The 13,493-nt window shown below is 43.1% G+C and overlaps 1 protein-coding gene across 2 annotated transcripts in view; it reads right to left on the minus strand.

Moving 5' to 3' along the window:
• Positions 1-304: 304 nt before the first annotated feature.
• Positions 305-13,493, minus strand: part of LOC122558854 (caM kinase-like vesicle-associated protein) — a 155,839-nt gene continuing 142,650 nt past the window's right edge. Inside the window, exons 8-11 of one of the 2 annotated variants that reach the window (XM_043707701.2) lie at positions 12,215-12,351; positions 9,156-9,234; positions 7,607-7,703; positions 305-2,616 (exon numbers count right to left, since the gene is read on the minus strand). In XM_043707701.2, coding sequence (XP_043563636.2) covers positions 2,356-2,616; positions 7,607-7,703; positions 9,156-9,234; positions 12,215-12,351 — 574 coding nt within the window. In that variant the 3' untranslated portion in view covers positions 305-2,355. The remainder of the gene's footprint in view (positions 2,617-7,606; positions 7,704-9,155; positions 9,235-12,214; positions 12,352-13,493) is intronic. The other variant, XM_043707702.2, reaches the window with a different exon arrangement.

A 13,493-nucleotide genomic window follows, 5' to 3' on the forward strand; every position in this document is an offset into this window, starting at 1 on the left:
ATTTGCACAAAAGCAGATGATGGTAATGGTGATTTTGTGTCGCAATTTCTGCGTAACTACAGAGGCTGCAAAATATTCTGGTAAAATATTATTATGGGAGTGAGGAGTGGGGTGTTTTACAAGTGCCTGATTGTAAATGCCTGTTGTTGGTCTACTTGAAGGCCGAGATTGCATTTTTCTTGGTCTTTCATTAGCGTCAACTTCTGGAGTTCATTTTGACCAAGGATGTATTAGAAGCAAAGATAGGTGAAGAAAGCATGGATATGGAAGAAGGGTGGCTAAAATCCAGCAGGGGGAGAAAAGGCATGTTTTAAGATTTTCTTTATTTTCTTAAGAGTCAAAAACCTTTTCTTTAAACTGTAGTTGCGTAACTGACCAGTTCGAAACATCTTCACCAATTTTCAAACCATCTTTTTAAACTGACTTGATTATTTTACATGTTACAGCACAAGAAATTACACCATGTTAACCCCACCGTGTTTAGTGTGACAAAATATAAGCGTGAGAACTACGAGCATGCAACTACATGTACATATTACAAGTCGCCCACATGCAACAGCCTTCCTCTGTGCATCCTATTTTCTTCACAGCACAGAAGACTCTGCATATTTCTGCCACAAATATTTTAATCTCTTAACAAATATATTTCCAAATACATACACATTGTTACAAATTTAGCCTTTTTTAAACTATTTAAACTTTTGTTGTTTGAAAGTTTCCGCAGTTTGTCACCTGGCTATATACATAATTCCAAACAGCTTCTAATTTGTGTGTGATGAATCTGTGCCAGGGCACCAACAGACAGGCAGTTTTTGGAATATTTCCAAAGAAGCTGTGTAGAAATTTATACACAAAAGCTTTGCTTAAAATAATGCTTTACCATTACCAGCCTACGAAGTTCACACCATGAAACACTGAATGCCCTTCATCTGCACCCCAAAGCTTTCAAAATACATACATTTTATATCATAGAGTTTCTGTCAACAATTTTTTTCTGCAAAATCTGAAATGCAGGACCTGACTTAAAGAGACACGTGGACCGTAAAATGGCCGATTAAGTGTTACCTTGCAACTCCAATACTAGATATAATTAAAAAATCTACCAGATAACTAAGGACCCCCACATTTTTGACTCAAATTGTCAAATTTGAGTACAAAATGAAGGAGAGTATAATTAACAACAGAAATGTATTGATTCATTTGCTGGGAATGGAGATGTATTGTAAGTTAACCAAACTTTGCGATACAATGGGGAATGCACTAAGGGCTGCAAAAATTCTGCTGGATGGGGGAGCTGCAGAATGTGTAGATATTTTTGATCAACCTGTTCAGATGTGTGATGACATGGGATTTAAATCCAGGCCTTTTGCCTCACAATCTATGGATAGTACCATTGTGTCATAAGAGCTCACTTGAATGTGCTGTATTGTACAATGAAGAGTTTCATTTTCAAAAACCCTTCTAAGATGTGGGGTTTGGAATGGTTCGTTGATTTAGCAGAGGCATTAACCTGTTGGAATTAGGTTCATGGCTTTGCCAGAAAGGATCTCTAGGGCTGACATGTCCAACAGTGTGGTCTCCACACTGAACACATTGGCGACCCTGCTGTTGTGATGCTGGTCAAGTGCACCAGGGGCTGGCTGGTCGGGGAGACTGGGGAGTCACGAGTATCCCTGGCACACAATTCCACCAAACTGAAAATCGCAACGGCTGTGGGTCAGAAGGACAACCTCATCCATGATGGGCCAAACGTCATCCTTCTGCACCATAACAATTATGTGATTCTGTGAGAAACTGGAAATTGAGTTGCAAGAGCTTAGGGTGTCAGCTCCACTAAAATAAAAGGGCAGCCTGATATTAAACATTCTAACTAGGTCTACCCATAGACAGTTCAGAGCAGGGCCACAATAGGGGGGAGCAAAAGTAAAATCTGTGGTTTTAAACAAAAACTGGAATTAAAATAGATTTTTTTTCCCCTAAGTAAAATGATTGAAAAGAATAATAGCCTAGATGTGTACTATGTGGATACACTGTGGGCAAAAGAAAAGATGTCAGGCAGATTTAAGCTTTGGCTACAGCACTCCCTCCAAGTTGCTCATCCTAGATTCACTTTAAGTAAAGACAGTATTCACACATGCCAATTATTGCTTCAAAACCTCACACACTTTTTAACACATGCCTCGCTGGAACTAACTACGGCAATTATCATATCTGAATAATGCTTCAATTTATTTAATTTTCTTGTTAATGTGTATGATCCGTTTGACCATGCCTGCCACTTCTATAACTTTTAAAAATGTGAAACTTTTTTTTAAAATTCTGTACAATAAGTTCTCTCTGTGGGTGGTGACGGTTTCAGCCATTTTGTCCTTCCCATGCTTCGGCGGCGGGTTTGTGGGGGCTGACCGCCTCTCCATTACACCGGGGGGAGGCCTCAGCTGTCACGCCGACCTTCGCAGAGTTGTCCGTCTGGCTGGGTGAAGCCGCGCTGTCACTCGCTGACTTGTTCTCGGCTTCGCTTGATGGAGTGGGCACCGCTGTCGGTGATTTGTTGGCGGTCTCACTTTGCTCAGGCGCCCGCAGGCGTTTCATTATTGTCGTTACTCTCACTGCTTTCTGCATGTCAGAGAGAGAGAAAACAAAGTAAAAAGGGAAAGGGCAAGAGGTATGGACATCATGGGTGAATGAATGATGGATTGACTGATTGGTAAAATATCCACAGGTTGGACCGCTTTCTTGTTTTAATCCACTTCATTGCTTTAGATGACAGAATGAACGCACAACAGTTATCTAAGCTTCAGTGGACTTGAGATAGATATTCCTAATCAGTAAAGGAATCAAAGGTTGTGGAGAAAAGGCCATAAAATGCTGTTGAGGATTGTCAGATCAGCCATGCTGTCAATGAATGGTGGACCAGACTCAAAGGGCTGAATGGCCTCCTTCTGCTCCTACATCATATAGTCACCCTTCATAACCCAGTTTCTGGACTCATATTTAGTTGATTGATTGATTTGATTTATTTATCTAAGTACAGTAAAGAGCTTTGTGAGCAGTACAGGCAGATATTGGCAAACAAGGACATACAGATCATAGGGTGAAAAAAACTTGGACAGAGTGAGGCATACAGGTTACATTGCACAGGACATGCACGAGGCAAGATCAACATTAGCAAGATCAACATTATTTGAAGATGGAGAGTCCATTCATCAATCTAATAACAGCAGGGAAGAAGCTGTTCCTGACCCTGTTGATGCGTGTGTTCAAGCTTCTGTATCTTTTGCTGGATGGAAGAGGTTATAGGAGAGCATTACCGGGGTGGGAGGGCTCTTTGATGATGTTGGCAGCCTTTCCATGGCAACGAGAGGTGTAAATGGAATCCATGGATGGAAGGTTGGCTTCTGTGATGGCCTGGGGCTGTGTGCACACAGCCTTCTGTAGTTTCTTACAGTCCTAGACAGAGAAGCTGCCATACCAGGCTGTTATGCACCCAGACAATGTGCTTTCAGTGGTGCATCTGTAAAAATTGGTGATGGTCCTTATGGACATACCAAATTCTTGGCTTCACGTGGCTTCAGATTTATTCTGACTGATTTAACCACAGAGTCATAGAGCCAGACAACATAGAAACAGACCCTTTGTTCCAACTCATCCATGCTGACCAGTTTTCCCACTTGCCTGGGACTGGCCCATATCTCTCCAAACCTTTCCTATTCATGTACCTGACCAAATGGTTTTTAAATGTCATAATTGTACCTTCATCTAACACTTCCTCTGGCAGTTCATTCCATGTATGCACCACCCTCTGCGTGAAAAAAAATGCCCCTTGGTTCCTTTTTAAATCTTACCCCTGTCACCTTAAACCTATGCCCTCTAGTTTTGAACTCGCCTACCCTGGGAATTTGCAATTCACTTTATCTATGCCCCTCATGATTTTTGTCAAGGTTCTGATATCATACAGAGTCTCATCTGTGCTCTTTATACTAATTCTACCAATGCAACCTTCATTCCAATTATGCCAGTACTAAAGCACAGTACCTCAACCATACATAGATATATGCATCAGAAAACTAACACAATATCAGCAAAATGTATCAATGTGTTTTCATTCTCTTCTGACTGTGCTATTACTATTTAGTGCATTTTAGTGCTCTCATGAACTCCTATTATTACCGCATGAATATATGAATAATGAATATATTCCAGGCCATCAGAAAACAGGGATGAGTGAATTTCATATCTACAATCTGCTCCTTATTCTGTCAAAATATCTTTGCACAATGTATCACATGCTCAGCAGATAACTCAATGGGTAGGCTTCAGTGTTACCTAAGGAGAAAGTGAGGACTGCAGATGCTGGAGATCAGAGCTGAAAATGTTTTGCTGGAAAAGCGCAGCAAGTCAGGCAGCATCCAAGGAACAGGAGAATCGACGTTTCGGGCATGAGCCCTTCTTCAGGAATGAGGAAAGTGTGCCAAGCAGGTGAAGATAAAAGGTAGGGAGGAGGGACATGGGGGAGGGGCATTGGAAATGCGATAGGTGGAAAGAGGTTAAGGTGAGGGTGATAAAGTGAGGGTGATAGGCTGGAGCGGGGGTGGGGGCGGAGAAGAAGATTGCAGGTTAGGAAGGTGGTGCTGAGTTCGAGGGTTGGGACTGAGACAAGGTGGGGGGAGGGGAAATGAGGAAACTGGAGAAATCTGAGTTCATCCCTTGTGGTTGGAGGGTTCCTAGGCAGAAGATGAGGCGCTTTTCCTCCAACCGTCGTGTTGCTATGGTCTGGCGATGGAGGAGTCCAAGGACCTGCATGTCCTTGGTGGAGTGGGAGGGGGAGTTGAAGTGTTGAGCCACGGGGTGGTTGGGTTGGTTGGTCCGGATGTCCACCGCATCTCCTCCACTTCCCGCTCTTCTGCCCTTGAGCCCCGCCCCTCCAATCACCACCAGGACAGAATCCCACTGGTCCTCACCTACCACCCCACCAACCTCCATATACATCGTATCATCCGTTGTCATTTCCGCCACCTCCAAACGGACCCCACCACAAGGGATATATTTCCCTCCCCTCCCCTATCAGCATTCTGAAAAGACCACTTCCTCCGTGACTCCCTCGTCAGGTCCACACCCCCCACCAACCCAACCTCCACTCCCGGCACCTTCCCCTGCAACTGCAAGAAATGCAAAATTGCGCCCACACCACCCCCCTTACTTCCCTCCAAGGCCCCAAGGGATCCTTCCATATCCGCCACAAAATCACCTGCACATTCACACACATCATTTACTGCATCCGCTGCACCCGATGTGGCCTCCTCTATATTGGGGAGACAGGCCGCCTACTTGCGGAACGTTTCAGAGAACACCTCTGGGACACACGGACCAACGAACCCAACCACCCCGTAGCTCAACACTTCAACTCTCCCTCCCACTCCACCAAGGACATGCAGGTCCTTGGACTCTTCCATCGCCAGACCATAGCAACATGACGGCTGGAGGAAGAGCACCTCATCTTCCGCCTAGGAACCCTCCAACCACAAGGGATGAACTCAGATTTCTCCAGATTCCTCATTTCCCCTCCCCCCACCTTGTCTCAGTCCCAACCCTCGAACTCAGCACCACCTTCCTAACCTGCAATCTTCTTCCAGACCTCTCCGCCCCCACCCCAACTCTGGCCTATCACCCTCACCTTAATCTCCTTCCACCTATCGCATTTCCAATGCCCCACCCCCAAGTCCCTCCTCCCTACCTTTTATCTTAGCCTGCTTGGCACACTTTCCTCATTCCTGAAGAAGGGCTCATGCCCGAAACTTCAATTCTCTTGCTCCTTGGATGCTGCCTGACCTGCTGCGCTTTTCCAGCAACACATTTTCAGCAAGGCCTGATCACTGATTCAAGAGTCAGTAGGAACATGAGTCATTTCCATGGCAGACTGTAGTGATTGGAACCAGGTGGATCTTATTGACTATGAGATTCTTGACCGGGGTTGTTAACCTTGGGGTTCAGAATCTCCTCGCTTAAGGGACTGATTCCGAGGTGGCTGGTCACAGCTGGCATACTGTACACAAGTAAATAAAGGGTGAAATGGTGATAGGATACCAGTCTCTGTACAGTTATTTCAGAGACCTGCTCAAATTAACAGTGCAGGCCTCCCCTGGGTTTAAAGATACTGGTGGCGGAAACTCTGTTTGCTGAGAGCTACCAGCCACTCTGAGACAGTGTCACCAAGAGCATTAGCTGCTGCTGGTAGTGCTTCAGGGATCATTGGCTAGATCCCGGGATGCAGGTAAGTAAAGGCAGGATGCAGTTTGTGGAATGGTATTTGCAGAGTTGAGGGCCATGTGACAGGCAAAGCATGTGGGTGTCTTTCAATAACTGCTGCTGCCAGGACTACAGGACGATATGGATGGTTTGTACAGTGGCAAATGGAAATTAATCTTGAAAAAGGTGAGGTGGTGCTTTTGGGATGACTAGCAGGACAAGAAAACAATGAAATGAATGTCCAGTCCAATTTCAAATGAATATCAATTGAAGATTATTTCTGGTGGTACAGTTGAAGGGAGAATATTGGTTAGAATATCAGGAGGATCCCTGCATTTCTACCATGGGATTTTCAACATTGGATTATTTAGAGTTAAAGTAACTTAATGACTATGTTACTGGGCTAGTAATTCAGAGGACGAGACTAATGATTTGGAGACACGTGTTCAAAACTGACCATTGGCAACTGTGAAATTTAAACTCCATTAAACAAATACATCTGGAATTAAAACAGAACTAACATCATACTGGTCATCATGATACTAACAGATTTACTTGGCAGACTCATCTGGTTCATTAACATCATTACAGTGGCATGGTGGCTCAGTGGTTAGCAATGCTACCTCACAGTGCCAGGGACTTGTGTTCGATTCCACCCTGAGGTGACTGACTGTACAGAGTTTTCACATTCTGTGTGGGTTTCCTCCGGTGCTCCAGTTTCCTCCCACAGTTCAAAGATGTGCAGGCTAGGGCTAGGTGGGTTGGCTGGCCGTGCTAAATTGCCCATAGTAGCCAGGGTGCTGCTGGTGGATTAGCCATGGGAAACACAAGGTGGGGTGAGTCTGGGTGGGGTACTCTTTGGAGGGTCAGTGTGGACTTGATTGGCCAAATGGCCTACTTCCACACTGTAGTGATTCTATCTGTGACTCCAGACCAACAGCAGTGTGGTTGATTCTTAAATCTCATTAAAATGGTTGAACAGGTTGGCTAATGTTGATTTTTGGACACCAACATCAATTGAATGAATGAAAATAAAATCCAAATAAGTACATTTCTGGTTTAACCGAACGATGGTAAATTGCCTCTAATGCAGTACACCTTCAGTAATGAACTCCAATATGAGATTAAACCATAATATGTTCTTCATTTTATGAGTCCCACTCTAATTGTCCGGTTCAAGTGGCTGGTATTGTTTGAGTCACTATCTTGCTTATCTGCTGCTGTCAGATTGAAAGTGATGTACAAATCAAGTGGATGGAATGTCGAAGATGAGAACATACTCCACTGCAGACACAAACACCAACAACAACAACGATGTGATCACATAACAACGATTAAAGCCAGGAAAAATGGTATTTACTTCAAGTACCTTCCATTTCGCTTTGGCAAAATTTTTTTCAATTTGAGCACAGACACCATCCTTGATGTTCTTGTCTGAAGCTGCGTTTCCTGAAATCCTGTGTGGGCAAGCAAGGAGACACTTGAAAACAAGTTGGAGTATTCTGACAGACTTTGCTTATCCAAACAAAAAGAAAACTTGCAAATACTCAACAGTTTAGGCAGTAATTATGGAGCAAAACAGAACTAACAGGCAGATTCTTACGAGGCCTCGAGGGGTCTCACCTGCTGGCTGGGGAGTTGGTGAGAGACCCATGGTGCCTCTCTGGGAGGTCATGCTGAAAAGGCAGTGGTGAGGTCACCAGCAGAGCTTTCCATGGCTTCAAGAACCCACGTCCTTTCTCACGGGAGCTAATGGGCAATCAGAGGCTGAGAGGTGCTTAGAAGCACCACTGACAAGACTACTGCCCTGTGTCATTGGAAAGGGAGCATATGGTGCAGACGTAACATTCCTGACAAAGGGCTTATGCCCAAAACATCAATTCTCCTGCTTCTCGGATGCTGCCTGAGCTGCTGTGCTTTTCCAGCTCCACATTTGTTGACTCTGATCTCCAGCATCTGTAGTCCTCACTTTCTCCGAGGGGGCATATAGTGTCTCCCAGTGCTCTACATGCCTTTAAAAAGAGGTGGGCATCACTGCTTTATTTCCCCCTCCCCATTTGATTTAGCCCCTTCCCGCTCTCCCTACCTCTCCCCCTTTCACTTTTGATGGTTCGCATTGCCCAAAATGGGCTTTGCCTGTAAATATTTAATTGGCTGGTGATGGTTGGTAGTTAGAAAAAAGTCATGGTGAATTGGCATTGGGAATGTCACTCAATTCTGTGTGATAGCATTTCTGTGTGTAAAGGAAATGAAGAGAAGACTGCTGCAAGAACGACACCCCACCCCCTCCACCAAGTCCCAGAGTCATAATAGACCCAGGCCAAACGGGTCTAGTTTCAGGACTTCATGTTGCATGGAAAGGGGCAGAAGAGGGAATTGTGTCCCAAGGGCAAGGGGAGTGTCTCTAAACAGTGCCACCCTCTGCCCAATGTTGCACTCATTGCCTTTGATCAAGGGGCCACCAACATCCCCCTCATCCTACAGTTTGAGGTAACAAGTGGCCACATAGTTTGACCACACACCAGGAGGTGACAGGCTTCTTTACAGTTGGATTCATCCCAGTGGTGGCAATATAAGGCTCTTAACTGGTCTATAATTGGCCACAATAGGTTAATTTGATGGCAGGGGCAGCAAGGTCAACCATGGACATTTCCAACCTAGAAAGTAATTTCTGGCAAAATTGGTTGGGGTTCAGGTACATTACCATCCCGTCTAAACCATTCTGCTCTCGAGCTCATTACCAGTGAGAGAAGATCCTGTTCAATGTTTCACATCAAAATGACCTTTCAGCAGATCATTTCAGCTTGAAACGATAGCTCAGTTGCTGAGTATTTCCAGCAGTTTTAGTTTCCGATTTTCAGCATCTGCATGATTTTCCTCTTGCTGATCAAATCTTAGTTCCAGCTTACCATTCATGGTTTATGGCTTCTTGAGCTGTTATCCTTGTGTCCTGGTCAACCTCCATCAAGCGACTCACCAGATCTTTTGCTGGTTAGAAATACAATATATTTAAAAATTGACATGGCAAAGCTATCCTTCCTGTTGTCAACTTTGTTGACAAAACTGTCCTCATGATCAGTTTCCAGATTTAAAATTCATCATTGACAACCACATTGATTGACTTCCTTACAACAAGCTTCTGGTGAGAATTCTCCATTCTCTCGGCTTCTCCAATTATTCAGGTGATGCAACTTTCCATATTAATGAATACATCTTCCTTTTTCCTCAGCCAAAGATTCCCTCCCATCATAAAACTCCCAACCTCTATTTAATGAAGCTTGGCTCTTACCCCTTTCCATCCCTCGCAGAAGTACGATAAGGCTTTCTTTGTTCTCATCTTCCACCATACTGACCTCTCCTTAACACTTCAAGGGGACAGTTCCCTCCATTCCATTCTGTCCTTGGTCTCAGTCAACATTCCCCTCGTCACAGCACCCCTCCAGAGAAAACTCCTAGGTCTTTCTTAAAGCCATGCAATTGCTTCTTTATTTCTCTGTTCCCAAATATTGAGGTCCAGTATGCTATCCAGCTAAAATTATGATTGATTTGTTTTACTTGCCTGTGGCAGTGTTAAATGTGCCTGTTGCTTGCACTCTGACCTTTCTGTCCTTGGTCCGTTCTAATATTTCAGTGCAATTCAGTGCAAACTCGAGGAACAGCAGTTCACTTTTCTTCGGGAACTTTGCAGCCTTATAGACTTCAACAATTCTAGATTATAACCTTTGTTCCCAGTTTTGTTTTCTCTCTCTCATTCTTTTTTCCCCTCGCTTCCAGATATAAACTATTCAGGACCCTACCATTTACACCTCCTCTTGCACCATGTCTTGAACCTTGAAAGCTGTTATTATTTAATCTCTTGTGTCTTTCACTCTATCACAGACCTTATCTTTTTTTTCTCTTTCACTTTCTCAAGTTGCATCACATTTTTAACTTTTCTCAGTTCCAAATGAGTGGTCACAGACCTGAAACGTTAACTCCATTTCTCTCTCTACAGATGGTTGAATCGCATTTATGCACCATAATCTAATTACTTGCCTTTTAACCCTGATTCACTTGTTAACAGCACTTTGTTTGGGCCATTTAACTGCCACCAGAGACTAGAATTAATGAAACAGCTCCAGATTAATTTCACTAATGTAGTGTTTATCGACAATGTGTAGGATTGATTATGTAGAGTTAATGAGTCATAAATGAATAACACAAAGAATGATGATTGTGTTTGAAAAAACAATGCTACTGCTTAAGTAAAAAAAAACTTGACAATTACTCCAAAATTGTTGGCCTTTGGATCTTCAGGTGTATGAAGTTGGGCCAGAAATTTCTTTAGATCTCCTCTCCCTCCTTTGACCTAAATTTGTTAGAAATCAAAAATCAATTGATGCCAGGTTACAGTTCAACAGGTTTATTTGAAATTGCAGGCTTTCAGAGATCCACTCCTTCCTCAGGTGAATCTGAAAGGTTGCAATTTCAAGTAAACCTGTTGGACTATAACCTTTTGATTTTCCACCGGCATCTCCACATCTTTGTTAGAAGTGTGCATTTTTCCGTGTATTTAAGGTTTCTTCTGTACTCCCAGAGAAGTTACAGTGGTTAAATGGGAGCAACTTCAAAGACATTCCTTCTCATGTCATGACCTTCCATGGGAAAAAAAAGGTTGAATATTCATTCAGTGTTTAGAGTTTCCAATAGAGGGGGCTGGAAATCAAGATTTGGTGATTGAACTTTAATATTATACTGAAGGTAGCGGATCAGACTCAGACTCAAAAGCAAGATTTCGATTAATGAAAAAAAATAATACTTTTTTCAACAGAGTCTCTGTGTGGCTCTATTCTTGATGATTCTCTTAAATGGACAATATGTATGGAAAAATACCCTCATTTTCATTCAATCAATACCACTGATTCCTTGAACGAGTCAGTAACCAACTGTATTCCAACCACTAAGTCTTTTAGATTTCCAACAGCCACCTTCTGTAGTGTTGTCCACAGTACAGTATACTGCCTGCCTGCCCACTGATACTATTCACCCAGGTACACACATGGCTTTGAAGCCTTTTCATCAAGGATTAACCCATAAATGCCCCTCACCAGCATAACTCACCACAGTAATTCTCAACCAGAATCGGATTAACTGAGTAGTCGGCCGGTCATGGGTTCTTACTGTTGTAGATGAACTGTATGTCATGTTTTGCCTCAAAACAACAATGACTACGTTTCAAAAGGCTGTTGAGTACATTGGCACCTTTGAGATTTGAAAGGTACTATCAAAATATGACATCTCTGGATGGCAGTTAATTTTCAGCCAAATCCAGTATTTTTCTTTTTGTACATTGGATGTGAGTTTTGCTGGTTCAACCAGCATTTATTGCCCATAGGGCACTTAACAGTCAGCCGCATCGCAGCAGGTCTGGAGTCACATGTAGGCTGGTCAAGGACAGCAGATTTCCTTCCCTGAAGGACATTAGTGGACCAGATGGGCTTTTACAAGAATTGATTCTATGTTTTTGTTGTTCAAGATTTTTATTGAATTCACCTTCTGTCATTATGAGATCTGAACCCATGTCGTCGGAACCTCAAACTTAGATTCTCGATTATTAGATCCAATGACAACTTCCCTCCCAGTAGCAACACTGTCTTCACTGATTGAAATCTGAGAACAATTATTACATTAGGTAATTTTAATTCTGAGATTTACTGGTATTTCTTTAAATCTTAAGGGAGAGAATCTAACTTTACCAAAAGGTTTGAAAAGTTCGGGTTGCACACTGAAAATATTAAACACTTAAAGAGTAGTAGAAATCTGGAGTCCTCACCATCAAAAGATCCTAATGGGGGATAATTATCACTTTGAGGCTGACATCAATAAGGTTTCTATTTGGAGAGGATTTCAAGGGATTTCAAGGGAGAGTAAATGGGACTGAATGGCCTACTCCTGTTTCAATGTCGTAAAGCACCAATTCAATGCTTACCAGCTTCTGAAATGTCATCCCAGTATGGAGAATCAAATTCATAGTCCCCAGCTAGAATTTTTCGGAATAAGTTCTTGTCATGGTTTTCATAATCTTCATCATCATTTTCATCATAAAAAGGTGGGTTCCCTGATAACCTGACGGAAAAAGAACAACCTTAATTCTAAAAGATTCTTAGAATCCCTACAGTGTGGAAGCATCCACACCCACTGTCTGAAGAGCATCCCATCCAGACCTACTTACTACCCTATAATCTGGCATTTTCCATGGTTAACCAACCTAACCTACACATTCCTGGACACTATGGGACAATTTAGCATGGCCAATCCACCTAACCTGCACTTCTTTGGCCTGTAGGAGGAAACCGGAACACCTGATGGAAACCCATACAGATGCAGGGAGAATGTGCAAACTCCACAGACAGTCGCCCAAGGCTGGAATCGAAACTGGGTGCCTGGTGCTGTGAGGCAGGAGTTTCCATTAGTTGGATTCAAATAGCAAACCTGAGTACAGTAATCAATGCAATAACGAGGACATGTTACAAGGTTGTGGTACCAGCCTTCGGACGGGATTTTAAACTGATCCTGTTCTTTAGATGAACAAAAGATATCCCATAGCCTTCAAAGTCTTCAAAGAGCTGCAGGGAACTTCTCCCCAGTGACCTGACCAACACTTAGCCCACAAACTAAGATGAGGCAGCATGATGGATTTGGACAAATTATATGGGGAGAAGCTGTTCCTGTTCATAAAAGGATTAAGAAGGAGAGGACACAGATTTAAAATGATTTGCAAAAGAAGCAAATATGAGGTGAGGATCTTTTCTACAGAGCAAGAAAGCACTGCCCAAAGATATTCAAGAGGGCATTTGGTGTCGGGACACCCACAGTGACAACAGGAAGGAAATTCCGTGATTTCAACCAGCGACAGTGAAAGGACTGTGACTAGCTCCAACTCAGTATTGGTATGTAAAAGGAAAATTTGCAGGAAGCAGTGTTCCAATATATGTCCAGCCCTTATCCTTCTAGATGGTCGAGGTTGCAAGTTTAGAAAGCGCTGTCCTAAGAGCCTTGCTGGGCTGCTGTGCTGCACATTGAGATGGTACACAACACTGCCTTTGCTATCCGGATTAATGTTCATGACAGAAACTTGTTGATTCTACTTCTGTACCACTTTGTCAGCATTGTTTGCTGAGACAGCAGATTACACCTAGAACCATGTGAGAATGAACAATGAATCTTAACATCAGACTTGGAAAAACCATGATTTCTCTTTCTACATG

This window comes from Chiloscyllium plagiosum, unplaced genomic scaffold (assembly GCF_037043375.1).
Source record: "Chiloscyllium plagiosum isolate Xiang-an unplaced genomic scaffold, Cpla_swu_hap1 HiC_scaffold_14, whole genome shotgun sequence".
In the NCBI taxonomy this organism is placed as follows: Eukaryota; Metazoa; Chordata; class Chondrichthyes; order Orectolobiformes; family Hemiscylliidae; genus Chiloscyllium; species Chiloscyllium plagiosum.